Raw genomic sequence first — 18048 nt, 5'->3', positions numbered from 1 at the left:
CATACGATGATGTCCAGTTTCCTACTGGTTTCAAGCTAATGTCAGTGCTGTACAAGCTATTGTCACTGGGCTAACATTTGCCACCTAATTTATAGACATTTTACTTTGAAATTTGGGGGCATTATATTGATGCTGAACTTGTCATATGGTTATGACATGAGATTGTTAGGGCTTCCTTATAAACACGCTTACCATTTATTGCGCATATTGCATTCATTTTCATTAACCAGTTACCATGTGAAATGTGTATCTGACGCTTTTTTGAACGTCGGTGCATCTTTTTTATACTGTTTGATAATTGTGCCATGCCTAAAAAATGCCATGCTTTGATGTATCCATGTTAAATGGTGACTGCATAAAGCACGCTTTAGTGATGAATATACAGTAAGGCAATAAGCATGCAATGCTGTGTGATTGTACAAAGCGAGGCTACCCGATCTCAATACACTTCTTTGAGTATTGCTGGCTATGCTCATTTATAAGTATCATCACCAAACCCCAAACAATTGCTTTCTTGGGGTATGCAGGCTTGAAGCAGCTGCTGTCACTTCAAGCTCAGCATGGATACTTTCGTCAAGTCTTTCGTGCTGTGTGCCTTGTTCACTTTCCTCCTCAATCTGGCATATGCTTGGAATTATGACTTTAAAGGACGTAAGTTATTCTTCTTTGCCATATTATTTTTAACGTCATTATACAGCACTGCCATGCCCGCTTTGATGCAAAACTAGCACGCTCTTGTGTTGAGCTTTCTTGGTGGTTTGTCAAGGGAAGTGCAGAATGGTGTAGGATTCGGCTTGCTGGTAGAGCGTGGCTTGTTGTCTTTATCTACAGCACAGCAAAAACAGAGAGGACAGAAGAGTGAATGGAAATCAAAACATTAGGTCAAGGAAAGTGACTGTTCAGTTCTTTGAAGCTTTGGTATAGAGAGGCAGCAGAGCATGACGTTACAAAGATGTGGGCATTGCATTCTGTGAAACAAACATTCATTACTTTTGCTCATGTATATGCTTCTTGCAATTTCACAAATAAAGATCAGTTGAAGTCAGTGCCTGTGTTGTGTTCTTCCTTCAGTTCCTTCAGTGCAAACATGTCAATATTGAATCACCAACTCACGCAAGCTTCCATCTTATCAAGTGATATTTCAAGCACATCTGGCTATTTTATTTGTTTTCTCGCTGATCCGTGTTTTCTTGTGAACCTCATCGCCGTTGCTGAATGTTGGGCGCGCATACTTGCCTATTGCATATGGCTCAAGATACTTCTTCCGCAAATTAAACACTTATTTGGAGGCCTTGCTCCTTCGTCTCAACACGGAATGAGAATCTGCAGAATACTTCATTCAGAGTGGAAACGCCAGGCACGGTTGTACCATGACATTCTAGTCTTCCAACTTCACAGCGCTGAGACCCCTCCCAGGGCAAAGAAGAAGTGCCTTGAACTTCGTGTCATCACCGACCGAACAACTGAATTCATCTGGCAGCACGCACTCATCCAGCTTCGGGCTATCAGCCCCAAGAAGTCTCCTACGCCAAAGCAACCCAGTCCACACAGCATGTGATGTGCCTATTCCATAAGGAGTGCAACAGGTGTTAAGTTTGGTTCCCAAGTTTACAGTGGAACCTCGGATGTCACCATCGGAACTGCTCACTCTTGTTCGGCAAGTAGCCAAGCGAGCCCCTGAGGCTGAGACTGAACGTTGTGTTTCTGAAGGCGTACATGTTTTGTTGCAGTCTAATGCCCTCCGCAAAAACTTGCCTGTTAACAGCGTCGTGCCGTTCTTTAGAGAGCATTCCCTTTTGTTGCTAACTGCTGACAAGGAAGGAGGTTTTGTTGTTTTACCAAGTGATGTGTTTGGCTCAAAAGCCCACGAGGCTATTAGTTCTGTGTTCAAATGCCCTGAGGACATAGCGCTTTTAAATGTAAGAATGGAAGTGAAAAAACTTAGTAAAGCACTGAGTCTAAATCGGTTAGCCAGTTCTATTGACAAAAGCAAAAAGCCTAGCTGGGATTTGTTTTTCACTGTCAAAACCTCGCAAGGTTGGCTGGCCGCTGCATGTCATTATCTCCGAGAAGGGGACTTGGCAGAATGTGTGCTTTGTTTTTACAGGGGAAACTTAACCTGCTAACAACTGACGACCCTTTTTTGGTAAAAGACTCTAATGATATCATTGTGTATATGTGAAGTAATGACAAGGGCCTCAATACCTGCTCCATTGACATCAACGACCTGTGCTATCCTTTACCGCATGATATGCTGCTACAGTGCATAGAAGGCTGTACTGACAACTACGGTTCAGTTATGTTCCAGAATGCTTCTGCTGTTTCAGTAAGCAGCTTCCTTGAGCTGCTTGGATTATGATTGGATAGCTGCTTGGATTATGGATTAGCTGCTTGGAATGTTTGCCTCATAGCATGAACACATCGACACTCAAAAAAGTGGTGTGTGCATTGGTTCATGCATAGCACCAATTTTAAGTGACATTTTTCTCGCTTACCATGACTGCCTTCTTGCTAGCCACCTTGATAACACAGTGGTTGTAAAAGTTTTCCGTTTTGTGGATGACTTCTTGTTACTTTTTGCGTGTGAAGGTCAAGGTTTTGAGCCTGTTGTTTCAGATGTACTTAGCTAATTCAGCGAGTGTTTGTCGCCACTTCCCCTGCCGCATGAATTATCGGTGGATGACTCATTAAGGTTTTTAGATTTGCGGCTTAGTATCTCTAGAGATCACTTGTGCTGAACGTACGAGCCCAGAGGGAACAAGCCACTTTTGTCTTATCTGTCGGCCCATTCCAAGCTCGTTAAACGGAGCATTGTAAATCTTTGCTTCACAAATGCCCTAAACAAGTCTTGCTTCCACTCTTTAATGCGCAGTCTCCAAGCGCAAGCCACCGGCCTAACATATGCTGGGTACCCTGAGCTTTTGTTAGTTTCAGTCGCAGAAAAGATATTAAAGAAAATCAAGCTGGGAGACAAAGCACCAGCTCACAACGCTGCCAGAGACAATAAGCCAGTTGGGGTGCTCCCTTACTTGCACAAAATATTGCACAGCTTGAAAAAGACAGGCAGTAAAGTAGATGTTAAAGTTTTTTTCTGCCCCGGAAAAATTATCAGTGCTCTGTAGGCCCGTGAATGCTCATGCCACACGATGAGATATTTGCACTACTAACCACAGCAATTGGTTTGGAGCATGCATCCTGGGTGTGGTTTACATGATTCCCTTGACTTGTGGAAAGAAAGACGTTGGCCAAACGGGCAGATGTTTAAGTGAGCAATTGAGAGAGCATTTTTACAATGTTTATACTGCCGTGCAAGGTCATCTTGACATTCACTGCAGAGACTGCCATTGTGACTCTGAATTAGAAAACTGCGTCGTAATTTCCAAATGTCGAGATCAGCATACACGTGAAATCATCGAGGCTGACAAGATGCAGGGGCTGGGTGACCTTTTCATCAACATGCCCTCTATTGCCCTCACCAAAAACGAAATGAAGTATTTCGCTGTGATGCAATAGGGGTTCATGTGTGACATAATGCAAAAGTTGTTTTTTCATTTCTTTTGCTCCTGCATATAGTTCTGACGATTTTGCAAATAAAGATCAGTTGAAGTCGGTGCCTGTGTTGTGTTCTTCCTTTAGTCCTCATCTTTTGCACTGTGCAAACATGTCAGTTTGCAACTATTAAAAAAAAAATGACAGGGACTGCATAGATCTGTGTTCATTGTATCATTTTTTTTTTATCCTGATTGACTGAACACGATATATCAAACACTACTCTTCAAACAAAAGAAACGAAAAACTGACAACGAAACAGAGTCCCCACTCTGTGTACAATTATCTGGGGATTCTTTATCTGGTGATTAGCTGTGTATGATCATTCCATCATCCTTGGTATATTATTTTACTGCGTGTGATGTGCACAACTTTGCTGCTTTGTTTTGCTCTAGTTAGAGAAACGGGACTAACAGAGCAACCTAATTTGAAAATTTTTTTTCTGCTGTCATCAAATTTTGCAAGTGTGTATGATTTATGTTAAATAAACTCAATATTTGCACAGGGAACAAACGCAGGTCTGCCTTGCCTCCTGGAACAGCCTTAATAATCGCTGTCGTGGTCATGGTTGCAGCAAGTTGTATCGCCAGATTCTATTTCTGGCTTCGACAAAAACGCAACCTGTGTGTAAGTATAGCACAACAATGCATGCTTTGAAAGCAGTGAATACTTTTCTTGGGGAAACCACAGGATTAGTTACAATTGTACAAAGCCAACGGTAAATGAAGCTCCAAGGAAAGCATGGGAGAAATTGTTCTTTAGTTAAAATGTTGAAGCATTATCCCCTTTGGTGCTAATTAATTCTGTCCTTTGAAAATTTAGTTTTACCACATGTATTGTGCTTCTAAGTGAAGAAAAGTGTACAGCTGTAGTGCCGATAATGTATCTTCAATTCTCCACTGAAACTTGTCAAATTTAATGTATGTGAACTCCATGCAGGAACTCTGTGCAGGAACATAAGAGATGAGAACAATTAACTATTTCATGTTTTGCCTACTTGGGTGGGGACCAAATATACAGCCACTTGAAGAACGTGCCTAATGTAAAACATTGTAAAAGACAATGTAAGAAGTGAGTCCTTTTTTTACATTGTCAGCGTAAGGCAGTGTAGGAATTGTGTGCAGCATTATGCTTTAGATCACGTTAATTGTATTGTCTTGAATTTGTTTTGTTTTCTTTTTTTTATCTATTGCCTTACGCTGGTGCACACTTCATGTTTATTCACTTTTTTTTTCTCAGTAGAAATTGTTTTCTTATGTACTGCTTGCTTTGTTAACTCAGTTTGTATCCTGTACTCACATGTTTTAGTTTAAAACTTAGTTTATGGCTATGGATATAACCAGTCTTGCCTATTTTCATGTGTTGTAACCAAAAGAATGTGTCAGAAAGAAAGAAGCCTGCTACTCGATGGGATACTTGAAACCAAGAGTTGACACCCAGCCATCAACATTTCAATTTTGTCATTTTAACTGAAACACTTTGCTCACATTGTTCAAACTTGCAGCGCAGGTCTCATCAGAAGTGTTTGAATTTGTAGGCTACATATTTTGTATGGAATTATTTTCATGAGTGTTAATTCTTGCTTTTGATGCACTATCTTGGTGTGCACAATTGTGCACACAGCACTTAAACGGTATTACCAAAAAGGTAATGTGGATGAAAAGACAACTTCCTGCCAGCAGAAGCTGAACCCATGTTTTCCACATTGCACATCTGATGATGCACCAGCCGGAGTTAGGTTTACTACACATACAATAATGCATAAGGAATTGGACAGAAGGATGGTGGCATCTGTAGTTCAAATGGTAGAGCATCACAAACGTAATGCGAAAGATGCGGGTTTGGCCCCTTAGTCTGCTTAGAAGCAGTTGTTTTGTTATGATTATTCGACTGGGCTCATTAATTGAGCAAATCGGTGATTAATCTTTATGGAATGCAATTTTGAGTGATGCTAAAGTAAAGCAAAAATTATTAAACCAATAAATGAACACAGTGCTGATTCATAACTGCTCATATATGCTGAGGGAGCACTGAATAAAGGGCGTGCAAACATCGCACGACGCTACCGTAATAGTAAACCAAACAAGTTTTGAAATATCTATTCCCTAACTTGTGAAAAAAAAAGCCATCAGCATTCCGTTTAACACTTGACCACGAAGCCTTCCTTGAGCTCTGTGAACATATATGCACATTTGTCAAATCTCAGGGATAAATGTCTGAACACATTTTCAAAATAAATTATTAAAATATTGTTAATTGAAAAGCCCATTCATAATTACTGAATGATTCTGATGTCTGCCACTGTCTTGAATTCTTGTCAACAAGAATTGTCGATGGTGGGCTAGCAGATGCATGACCGTGCACTTTTTGTGCATATATCAATTATTTTTAAAGTTAATTGTCTTTTCTTTAACAGAGAAAGCTATTACTATACCACCTCCATGTGGTATATGCCATAGTAAGTTATTCATGCTTTCTCAAAAAGGCCTTTTCTATATTTTTCGCAGCACAGCCATTGCAACACTTCACTTTCTTAAAGTGTGCCCAGTTCATCCAGCTCTCTTTTGATAGTTATGTGGACTTTATGTTACCTTCATGAAAGCATTTTCTGCAATTAAACTTAAGGAGGTTTAACTCTTGTCACTGCGCTACCTCACTTTATTTCGTGTGGCGCTTATGCCTCTGGTGACTTTGTTTCCTTTGATTAAACCTGTACCGATTCGGGCATATAGATCTCAGACTCTGCCCAGGCGGCACTGCGGAAAAACCCGTCACAAGCGCCCCCATTGCAGCCTTGGCGCTAACTGAGTAGTGCAAGGAGAGCTGTCCGCAAGCGAAGGTGCATAGGCCACAATGGACCCTTCTCTTTCGTTTGTGCTGAGGCACAGTTTCCTAAAAATCAAGGACCTGGAAAGCTTCTTCCGCCCATCCACGCTTCGGAAAGGAAGCTCAGCAGGGCAAAGTATGTGTACAATATAAAATAAAGTCTCGAGTGTTATTTCAGCGTGCTGCAACTCGCAAGTACAGAGAGCATCAGGTTTGTCTATAGGCATGTCAGCATAAAAATCTAAGCATTTCAAATTGGTTCATATTGAATATGTCCTGAACACAAGACATAAGTATCTCCTATATTTTTATGTTTTTTATCGTAATGTTTTGTCTCGTAATTATTTACAGGGAGTAAATCCTTTCATAGGCTTTTCCATGGCAGCAAACAGAAAACGTTTTCCAAGGCAGCAAACAGCTGGCATGAGATCATAACGAAAGTAAGCTTCCTACAGTGCCTATGTGCTGCATCTTTCTTTCTCGCGGGAGCTACAGCATTGCTCAGTACCTTAATTTGAACTTTTCGCAGATGCTTTGAGCAACAAGCGCGCACAAATAAATGTAAATAAATGATACATTTTTTTTCTTTACACACGTGCGTTACTTCGCAATTACTCATCCAGTGCTCCTACAGCAACTTTATTGCTCACATTTGAAAAATGCAGTCGAGCAGGCTCAGCACATTGCAAAGCGTGCTTGTTGTATTGGCGCAGGACATACAAAATATCGAATGTAGAAATGAGCTCGCGATACAACGATGCTCTAGAACAGGATTTTGAATTCATAAACGAACCAAAATATTTGGTTAAGCTAACTTGCCAAATCTCTCCGTTCCACTTGTTGAGTGAAGCAGAGGCGGACGTCTGTTAAAAGGTGGAGATATCGATGGCACATAAGCAGGATGGTTCGCAACGTTGTTTTTTCTGCTACCAATGAAGCGGCGGCTGCAGATTCTTGAGTTTTCGCTTGGTTACCACAGTCCTCCGTCAGGACTACGCAACACAATTACAGAACAAAATTGTCGCACTTTCTCATGCAAGTCGCTGTGTTGTGGGAAATGCAAGTAATCCGATTACCCAACAGGTTGAATGGCCCGTATCCAGCGCTCTCGCCTTTCCCCTTCATACGATCGCGATGGAAATCGGTAAAACTGAACGTTGTTATTCCGTCCTTCACGTTCATGGCAATTTACAACACAACAGTAGCATCAATTGCGGCGTTTATTCGTAGCGTGCGGAGCTATTGTGGTTGCCGTCGTTTCCGCCATCAGTCATAAGAGTGAGCCAGCAAGCGCTTAATGGCAGTTCGGCGGCATGTCCAACTAGCGTAGAAATTCATAGCTCTCTGTCTGGGTGTTAAATGCGCAAAACACTTGCAACGTGGACCAAAATCTAGTTAAATCGTTGTTTTGCAGTTGCTGGCTGCATAGGCAACTTAGCAAGGGAGTCAGGCTTTGCACTACTCAATTACTGCCTCTTCGCACCGGCAGGTGGCGCTACGCGTCTTGCAAAACTCCAGAGTCTGACGTCCATTGAGATCCTACTGCCAAAGTGGCCAGTGGCACTTTGCAGAAGGGTTGAAATCCGGGCCAGTTGGTACATAGTTGAAGGGTATAGTCGTCATGGTGTGAACCTCTCTTGTTGTCTTTTGTCTTTTGTGACTTTTTTTCCATTCAGCTGCACTTATAACAGTATGACCAATTCCATGACCCAAATCACTGATGAGCCTACCTTCTCTTCAATGATGCAGAATGCCAGTCCCCACATTCTGCCTCCACTGGCACTAGCTGCACCTGTGGTGACAGCAGGGGAAAGGACGCACACTTCAATTGAAGCCGTGACAAGCGTGTGATGCCCCCTCGGCATAATCTTCATCGGCCCGCCAGGCTCGGTGGGCAACATTGATCACACCAAATAGTCACTGACGAGCACAGCTGCTCGCTGTTGCAACTTTACAATTGCTAGTAAGCGCAGCGGGGCGTGGAATTTGCAGAGGCGCCGGACATTTGTGTGCGTGCACGAGTAAAAGTGGGTGCGAGAGAGAAAACGTGGGGGCTACTTAAGCTACTTAAATATGCGACTCTGCCTAGGCACCATGGAGGAGTTTCTTTGCACATGTTGTATGCGTTTATCCTTAAGCATGCTGGCATTGCGGAGTGGGGCCAAGTTTCTTTACGCTCAGGCACTGGCTGCTTGTGTGGTGAAACAGGTGAAGCAGCGGGCGCTGATGCCCCATTTGGTGATCTCTGTGTTGGACAGTCGCTCACACATGCAGCACTCGTGCTAAGTCAGTCGTGCCGGATCATACCTTTCTCGCAGCTTACGGCGATGTACCTTGAAAATAGCATCACAGATGTTTCCATGGGAGCAGTAGGCACTGTGGTAGAGGCCAGGCCACATATATTGAAAATCTAGAAGGCAGAGCACCTTAGGAACCACGGTTGAACGCAAGTGGCTGAAAGGCTGCTGGTGACGCTCAACGCCTCTGCAACCGCTACGAGAATGCGTCGTGCCTGCTAACACATTTTACACTAACTTGACATTAACCTAAAGGAACGTTAACCTAACCTAATGAGGCCAAGATGCAGAGACAATAATGCATACGATGTAACCACTGTGACAATACGCCACATCACCCTAATGCCTTTTACACTAACCTAACCTGAACTAACCTAATGTAAACTTAACGTGACTCAGATGCAAAGACAATAATCCACACGTTGTAACTGCTGTGAGAATGCACCACAGCACCCTAACACCTTTTACGCTAATCTAATCTAAGCTGTCCTAACCTAATGTGGGCGAGACTCAAATAATCCTGACGGCGTGACATCAGTCAATTGCATTCAACTGTGGTTGCCAAGTTGCTGTGCATTTATATCACTCAAAGGGGACCACTCAAAAATACTCCTGAAAAGTTGTGGACAGCAGCATACGAAAAGCCTGCCACGAGCTAAAATACTGCTCCAGGAGAGCAGGCCCACCTTTACTATGTCCCCCATTGCTCGCCCAGAAAAATCAGTAGTCCTTTCTTTTTTTAAGGTAGAGTGTCGTAAGGCATGAAAAAGTTATAATCTGGCATGACTTGACTCAGCACCAGTGCCACATGTGCGAAAAAGTCTGTCCAACGTACCTTTAGACCCAGCTATCACCAAATGGGGCGTCCGTGCTGACTGCTTCACCTGTGTCACCGCGCCGGCAGCCAGCGTCGGAGCGTAAACAAGCTAAACCCCACTCCGCAATGCCGACACGCCTAGGGGACAAACACATACAACATGAGCAAAGAAACTTCTCCTCCATAGTGCCTAGGCGAAGTCAAATACTCGGGGAGCAAACAGATTTTCTCTCTCGCACCCGTTCTCACTCGCGCCTGCACAGAAATGTTGGGAGCCTCGGGGAAATGCCTCGCTGGTCGGTCATCATTCACCACCACCACGCTGTGGAGCGTCTCTCTCACGGAGGGTGCCTTGAGCCCCCCCTCGTCTACGAACCTGGGCAGATCGTGACACTGGCAATGAGTACAGCCCATGGATCGACTTACGCCACCGCAAGCGGCAGAACACTGCCCCCTGTTCCTGCCACCTTGCCGCTCTACGGGAGGCTTGAGCCATTCGAGGGAGGTGGGTTCGTCCGGCCAGTCTACGAGGAGCAAGTCCACGTGTTCTTTGGGGCAAACGACAGACCCGAGGCAAAACAGCGGGACGTTTTCCAGAACAGCTGTGAAACCCGCATCATCAATCTTCTGCTCAACCTCCTCAAGCCGTCCACACCGCATGTTAAGACAATGAGCAATCTGCTCACCACACTGTGGTCGCATTTCAGCCCGGCACTGTCCATAGTAATGGAGCAGTTCCACTTCAACAACCGGAGCCACCGGGAAGGAGAGACCCTCAGGCAGTTCATCACTTCGCTGCGAGGGTTGGCAAGTGCCGGCACCTTCGGGGACCAGCAGAACTCGCTGCTGCGGGACCGTTTCGTCTGCGGCATAAACAACTCCACCATGCAGACACGACTTCTGGAGCTTCCTGATCCCTCATTGGATGACACATGATGGCAGCACTGGCGACAGACATTGCGGCTAAGCATGCTGGCAAATTGCTCATGCAGCTGGCTCACCGTCGGTGGAAGCAGTGGTCAACAAGATGGTGACAAAGGGCAGTACTTGCATTCTCTGTGGTGGTGCCCACTCCCCCTCACAGTGCCAGTTCTTTCAAGCACAATGCTTGACGTGCAGGAAAACGGCCCCTTGCATGGGTATACCAAGGGGGGAGGACGAACAGCGGACAGCAGCAGCAGCCTGGATCAAACCCAGGTTCCACACAAGCCCATGGCCAGGGTAGCCATCGCAAGGGTACGTGGCAGGGACATGCAGCAGCAGGCTCGAGTTCCTTCATGGCCGGGCTCCACATCGTGGTTGAGGACCTGCTGATTTTCAACATGTGGTGCACAGGCTTTGTTCCATCGTCTGTGCCACTGCACATACTGACCGTAAAAGTCTGCAGGCACCCCCATTTCCTGGAGCGGGACACAGGGGCCAGTGTGTTGGTCATGGTCAGGAAACTGTTCAAGCGTGCTTTCCCCGGAGTGTCCGTCGAGGCTTCGGGCATCATGCTGTGCAGCTACTCCAGACAGCTCTTCCAGATACAGGGTCAGGCCCAGGTCAGCATTTGCTTTGGTGACAGTGAGGCAATCCTTCCCCTTTACTTAACCAAGGGGCTGTTGCCGATGCTGCTGGGTCGAAACTGGATTCACGCACTGGGCGTTCGTCTGCTGGAGTACTAGGAAGCCGTCCTGCATGTGCTAAAAGACATCCCAAGCCTCCTGGCCGATTTTAAATCCCTGTTCCAGCCAGGGGTTGGCACATTTGCCGGCACAACGGCCGGCGTTTGTGTTTCTGAGGAAGCCCGGCCTCATTTTTTCAAGCCTCACCCACTGCCATTTGCCCTGGAGGACAGAGTCACCCAGGAGCTGCAATGTTTTCAGTGAAAAGGCTTCCTGGTGCCCGTCAAGATGTCTAAATGGGCCACTCCCATTGTTCCAGTTCTCAAGTGAGATGGCAGTGTAAGGATCTGCAGGGATTTCAAGCTTACCCTGTCGCTACCGTAGAGAAATACCCGCTGCCCCAGGTTGAAGATCTCTGGTCAGCTTTGTCTGGGAGACAGAAGTTCACCAAGCTCGACCTCAGAGACGCTTACCAGCAGCTGGCGCTCCAGGATGCCTCCCGAAGGTACGTCACAGTATCGACAACTTTGGGGCTCTTCCATTATACGCCTCAGCCCCAGCCATTTTTGAAAGAGAGATGGACAACCTCTTAGTGGGCATGAGGCACGTGGCAGTGTACTTGGACAACATCCTGATTGCTGGCACTGATGACGGGACTGTCTGCAGAACCTGCACAACATCCTGGCACAATTGCAGGACACCGGTCTCAAGCTCAAGCTGGAAAAGTGCGTTTTCCTGGCCCTCTGTGTTGAGTACCTGGGACATTTGCCAAGCTGGCCTGGCCCCAGCCCCCCGCAAAGTTAATGCTGTGCTCAAGACGCCTAAGTCGCACGACAAGAGCTTCAGAGCCACTTCGTCTTCATCAACTTCTACAGGATTTCCTGCTAAACCTATCTATGCATCTTCAGCCGCTCAGTCTTCTGGTCCGAGATGGTCAGCAGTGCGTCTGGAAGAATGAGCAGGACGTGGCCTTCCAGTGCAGCATGGAGCTAATCGCCAAGGCTCCAGTGCTGGTACACTTTGATCCGGCCAAGCCTGTCGTCTTCACTGTAGACGCATTGCCGTACAGCGTGGGAGCTGTCGTGGCACACCAGGACAAGGATGGCCAGGAATGCCTTGTGTTGTTTGCTTCTCGTCAGCTTCATGCTGCAGAATAATGTTACAGCCAGCTGGACAAGGAAGGTCTGGCCCTCATGTTCGTAGTTGAGCGTTTTCACCATTATCTGTGGGGCCAGAAGTTCGAAGCAGTCACGGACCACAAGCCGCTGTTGGGGCTGCTGGGGCCTGACAAGGCGGTTGCCGTGCAGGCATCACCTAGAGTGGTACGCTGGGCCTTGAGGCTGGCAGCCTACAGCTACCAGCTTGTCTACCATCTGGGAAAGGACCTGAAACCTGCTGATGCCCTGAGCCACCTGCCCTTGGCAGAGGTACCTGCTGCTGTTCCAGAGCCTGCTGAAGTGTTCATGCTAGAGTACGCTTACCCGCAGGTACTCTCCAGATCTGCGGTGTCACAGGCGACCAGCTGGGACCCAGTCCTGTTCCAGATGGTCAAGGCAATGTCCCGAAGGGAGGAGTTGGTTCAGCAGGCTTACAGCCATACGGCCGTCGAGCTGAGTTTGCAGCAGGGCTGCCTACTGTGGGGTTCCAGGGATGTGGTCCCACGAAGTCTCTGATCCATGGTCCTGCAGTTGCTGCGTGCGGGTCATCCTTGCGTGGAAAAGACGAACATGGTGGCCCGATCCCACGTTTGGTGGCCTGGCCTGGACCAGGACATCGCTCACATAGTGCAGAGCTGCCAAGTCTCCCAGGAGCATTACCGGGTCTCACGTCATGTAGAGATCACCCACTGGCCGTTCTCACAAAGACGCTGGTTTTGCCTGCATGTGGATTTTAGGGGGCCCTTCAAGGGCCATTACTTAAACAAAGCATAAAAGTAAAAGAACAAACCATAAGATAAAAAGAAAACATGTTTGCAAAGAAACATAGTGCATTTATAACAGTATACACATGTGATACCAGACAAAACAATAACTACATTTACAAGAAAAATTTGCATTTGTTACAAACATGCATCTGTAACCCATGCAACCCATGAAAATGTTTGGCTTCAGCCTTAGATACAATATCACTGGGCGGCTTTATTTTATTTGACTGTTTAGCACTGTATCTATCTGGTGTTCATTTTTTACTCTTTGAGTGATATGAATTCGTGTGGAACCAAGAGGCCACAGTGCAAAACTAGTTTTGGCTGCTGGGTGCTACTGATAATCTTTGAATTTTTGTGCATTTACTCGTTGTCACCTTCTAGTCACTCTATAAGACAAATCACTTATTTCATATTAGAATAAGGGATCTGACGGACCCGATTCTTTGCTTGTCACAACCATACTTCTGTGAAGTTTCAGTACAATGTAGTAGTGTGCAAATGAGTAGTTTAGGTATATGTATCATGATATAGTATATGCTGTACTGTCACGTCGGTGATTGAATGAGTTGCCAAATGAGGTTACATGATTGCATACAGGTAGCTGTCTTTTCTTTTTCTTTTTACTTTAAACAACGTGATTCATCATCCACACTAAAAAATGACTGTTTCTCAAAGAGTGTGGTCCCGTGAAACCACTACTACTGCCAAAATCTGTTCCCTACACATCTTGTGTATTGAGAGTGCTATTTTTCTGGAATGTTTTGGATTCTCATCTCTTGCAATGGCGAGATATGATAAATACGACAGTTAAGTGCTCAGAAGAAAAAAAGAATAAGAAGAAAGACACAATACACAATTGTGCATTAATTCCTTATTTGTCCTCATTTTAATGCTCTCTCTGTGGCAGACTGAATGACAATTGTGTTTAGAAGTACTATATTTTTTAATAACATACATTTCACTTTATACGGAGATGCAAATGGCAGTATAAGAGCAGTATAATCAGTATAAACCTGATCAGTATAAACCTATAAATCAGTATATAAGGCAGTATAATCATATGTAAACCCTCATCGGGTTTACATATGATTAAGCTTCAGGGTTGAAAGGACAGCATTGCATTTGTCACTTGACAAACCAAGCTCTGATAACTCTAATCTGTCGTGACTGTTGTATGCCGACTAGAAGGCATCTTCCTTCTTGGAATAATGAATCTCGTCATAAAGAAGTCTACCTTTCGATGGAGGTTTCCATTGCACGCATTCCAAAATAATTCTGAAAGTCCTTGAGTGCTCCAAGTTTGCCAAAATAATGTGATCCACTGGCAACAGCCACGATTCAGCTAGATTATGCTCTCGAACTTGCCTTGAATCTAAGCACAGCAACATTGCAGTGAGAATCGCAGGCATTATATCATGAGGGACCACATTCTAAATTGACATCTAATGACATTCATTACTTTTGGTATTCATTGATTAGTTGAGCCAGCAAATAGGGTGCTCATCACTAGAGTGCGGCATCATGCTGCTACATCCGACAATGTTGAAAATAACCCTGCAAGTGAATGACACAGAATACGATACAAGCAGAAAATGCTTGCTGTAAGCTTTTTTTTAAGTGTGATCTACCCTTCTGAGCTGTGGCTCTGCATTGTCCCCTTCCTATTATTTCAGTGACATGACACTGTGTGCCCCATGTTGATCAAAAAAAAAAAAATTTAAGTCCTTGGTTTATGCTTTTGGGCTTGGTATGCAGTAAGAACCATTTGTGCCTTTTATATGTCCATACTATACTGTACTTTATTTACACTGCCTGGTTAGCCAGCATATCAACAGATTGAAAATCCTATATTGCTAAAGAGTAGGCACAAAAGGCCACTGTGAGGGAAGGGGGATGTTATCAGACTTCACATCATTCACTCTACCCCCAGGATAGTGTCTTGTCCAGCCTATTTACTACAGCATAATTCACACAGTTACAGTTACTCAGTGGCCATAGCATTTTGCTGCTGACTACAAGGTTGTGAGTTCAATCCAAGGCCGCAGCAGCCACATTTAGAAGAAGGCAGAATACAAAATTGCTTCTGTATTGTTGCCTTGGGTGCATGTTAAAGAAAATCCAGGTGGTCAAAGTAATTTGGTACACTCCACTATCGTGCTTTAGAGTCAGTGAGTCACCTGGGATATTAAACTGCAAAATTTAATCTCTTCTTAACAATGGGTGCTGACAACTGGTGCTAACTGTTATTGTGGCACTTAAGTCCTTCGTTTGTTACAATTGGTTTCCTGCAGTTTTTACTTTGTCTGGCATATACATTCAAAAAGGTGTTTTTTTTCATATGCAGATAGCTTAAGTGTATAACTTTCTGCCCTGACCTTCTTGTTGAAATGTTTGTCTACAATTTACGTATGCAAGCTTTTAACTGAGGTGCACAGCCCACTTCACACTTCCAATGCATAGTGTACAGACTGCCTTCTCGGCTCCTCAAGAACTGTTGTTTTATGCTCTGCATGTTATGAACGTGTTTACACACGTTCTCAGTGTTCAGATTTACGCTGTGAATGTGTCTGCAGGTGTGAGGTCTCATTGCATTTGTTTGTTTGTAGGTGTGAAGTGTTTAATTTGCTGCATCCAAGTGAACATTTCTCGCTCTCTTTATGCTTGAGCTTTCAGGATAAATGTGTATACATCAGTCTCTTACAGGTGCCTTCTTTTATACTGTGATATGCTGAACAATTGCAATATGTCTGCTCTGTGTCACAATCTGTGTTGACCTTTGCAAAGTACTCCCATCTTCGCTTAGAAAATTGCCATTTATACATGCACCATTTTACTTCTTGCATTGCCAGTGTGTATGTTGCCCTGTGTACCAGCATTTCATTTCAGTTGTTCCTGAGTTATGAATAAAGATAATTTACCACTGTACTGCTTTTCATTTGTGCAAGTGAGTGTTTCCAGGCTATCACAGGTGATTAATCTTAGCTTGTAGTGCTTGTAGGGTACACAGAATGAGCAGTAAGTGCATGGCCATGAGACAGTTGATCCTGCCTGGTTCGCCTACTGTGTAAGCTTCATAAACATGCTGCATGAAAAATTGATTAAGCATGTTTCTCTCACTTGTAGTAGGGGTGGAGGGGTTTCTCCCAGGACACTGGAAAACAATGCGTATAAAGGCTGTGTAACACTTTCAAGCACTTATCTAAATAATTTTTTGAAAACTCCATATTTAATTGGTGCACTTGAAACTTTGCCCACATGTAAACCACAAGATGCGCCCTATTCCTTCAGAATGTAAACTCTGTGTCATGTTCAATTCTTTTGGGACACATTCTACATGGTTTGTAAAACACTATTCTAGCACTCTGGAATGCATGTGTTAGTAATTTTCTATAAAGGCTGTAATTATACAGTTTAAACATTGATTTCAAATGACCCATAATGTGTCTCAATCCATCTCTGCATGCAAACAGAATTGTTCTGCCATGTTTAGTTTTCCCACAAAGCCAGGAAAGAAAGTACATGCTTTATTTAACTAAACTGAATTAGACTAAATTTCCTATTGACGAATTTAGCTTTCACTGCACATCACCCATAGAATCCCCCACCAATTTTATAAATTTGCTGTCACTTTTGCTTCTTCCAGAATGCTGGATAAATATTTTCTGCATTTTGTATATTACACCGTTTGCAGGAAGAAAGTTAGTGTTAACAACTCTATGCACGATGGAGTACTTCTTTCAGGACTCTAGGGAAACATGCATATAACATTTTCAATTACTTCTAGCTGCACTATAACAGTGTCACTCAAAATCAATCAGTTATGGCGTCCAGCTTGCGGCCAAGCAGCTTGCGCCATCATTTTACAGACAAATACCTACTCTGTGGTCCTAAACTATAAGTGATATGCCAGCAGTGTGCATAGATTGAAGCACTCTTGTTGGTTTTTATTGCAAGAGGCATGTGGGCCTTGTTCTTTGGAAACATGATTGGGAACTTTGGAATTTGTATGCACAAGAATGCAGCGACGTCACTTTTTTACTTTCATTTTGTAAGTTTTCTTTAAAACTTGGGTAAAAAGAGTCACAGGAGATATGGAAACAACTTTGTTGGGAACATGGCCTGCTCAGCAACGTCTGAAATAGGACATACAAATAGTCTGAGTGAATCAAGGTATGAGAAATCTCCGGTTGGTCTCATTTGCATATTAAGTGCCACTTTTTAAAATAAATTTTTTGGGCACGGTTAAAATGAAACAATTTTATTCCAATTCTTTTCTTTTTTGCACTTCATCAGTAGTCTGAGCGGAGCTACACCTATATGATTACAAGGATTGGATAGTCAAAAGATGGTAAGATAAGATTATATATAAAATCAAGTGAAAGGAATCCTTGCATTATGTCAGCCCGAGCATAATAAATTGGTCTTGGCTCATGTACTTAGTAAACAACAGTACCTTTGTTATAGTGAACTATTGAAGGACACATCCACCACACGCACTATCAGTGTCATTAAATGGGTGCAATCAAAAACAGAAAGTGTGCAAAGTGTAGGATCGGCGACCCAAAAGGAGGACAAACTTGGATTAATGATTGTAAGAAAGTTGAGCGTAAAGACAGGATGATAGATTGAGGTTTTAAGGGTAGACGATAAAGGACGAATTGATGTGCATTGAATGACAAGAATAGCCTAATGCATTACAGCGTCACAATACTTAATTTTTTTCTTCTCTCTCAATGGAGAAAGTGGTGCATGCAGTTGTTAATTAAACTCATTAAGCCCGCTTCTCCGTTTGAGTCACGGTTCAAGTCAAATATATCCCTAGATCTAAAGACTTTAGAAATCGTGGACTAAATCTTGTTTCGAAATGTTTTTTTTTTTTCGTTTTAGGTCGACTTGTAATGCATACTACCGACACTGCACCGATTCTAAAGGAAAAAAAAATTGACAGCCACTTTAGCATACGCCAAAGAGAGTGAAGGTGAAAGCCTGTGTGCTCAAGCAAAATTCATGAGAGTACTTGACATT

At 43.9% G+C, this 18048-nt stretch overlaps 1 protein-coding gene across 10 annotated transcripts in view; it reads left to right on the top strand.

Moving 5' to 3' along the window:
- Positions 1–15948, top strand: part of LOC142560405 (uncharacterized) — a 46248-nt gene extending 30300 nt beyond the window's left edge. For all 10 annotated transcript variants that reach the window (XM_075672487.1, XM_075672489.1, XM_075672486.1 and 7 more), the window contains 3 exons: positions 528–651; positions 4055–4176; positions 8125–15948. In XM_075672487.1, coding sequence (XP_075528602.1) covers positions 9616–10425 — 810 coding nt within the window. In that variant the 5' untranslated portion in view covers positions 528–651; positions 4055–4176; positions 8125–9615 and the 3' untranslated portion in view covers positions 10426–15948. The remainder of the gene's footprint in view (positions 1–527; positions 652–4054; positions 4177–8124) is intronic.
- Positions 15949–18048: the final 2100 nt, after the last annotated feature.

The sequence above is a fragment of the Dermacentor variabilis genome, chromosome 10 (genome assembly GCF_050947875.1).
Source record: "Dermacentor variabilis isolate Ectoservices chromosome 10, ASM5094787v1, whole genome shotgun sequence".
NCBI lineage: Eukaryota > Metazoa > Arthropoda > Arachnida > Ixodida > Ixodidae > Dermacentor > Dermacentor variabilis.
The sequence above is the reverse complement of the archived record's forward strand: the minus strand, read 5'-3'. Positions and strand labels throughout refer to the sequence as shown.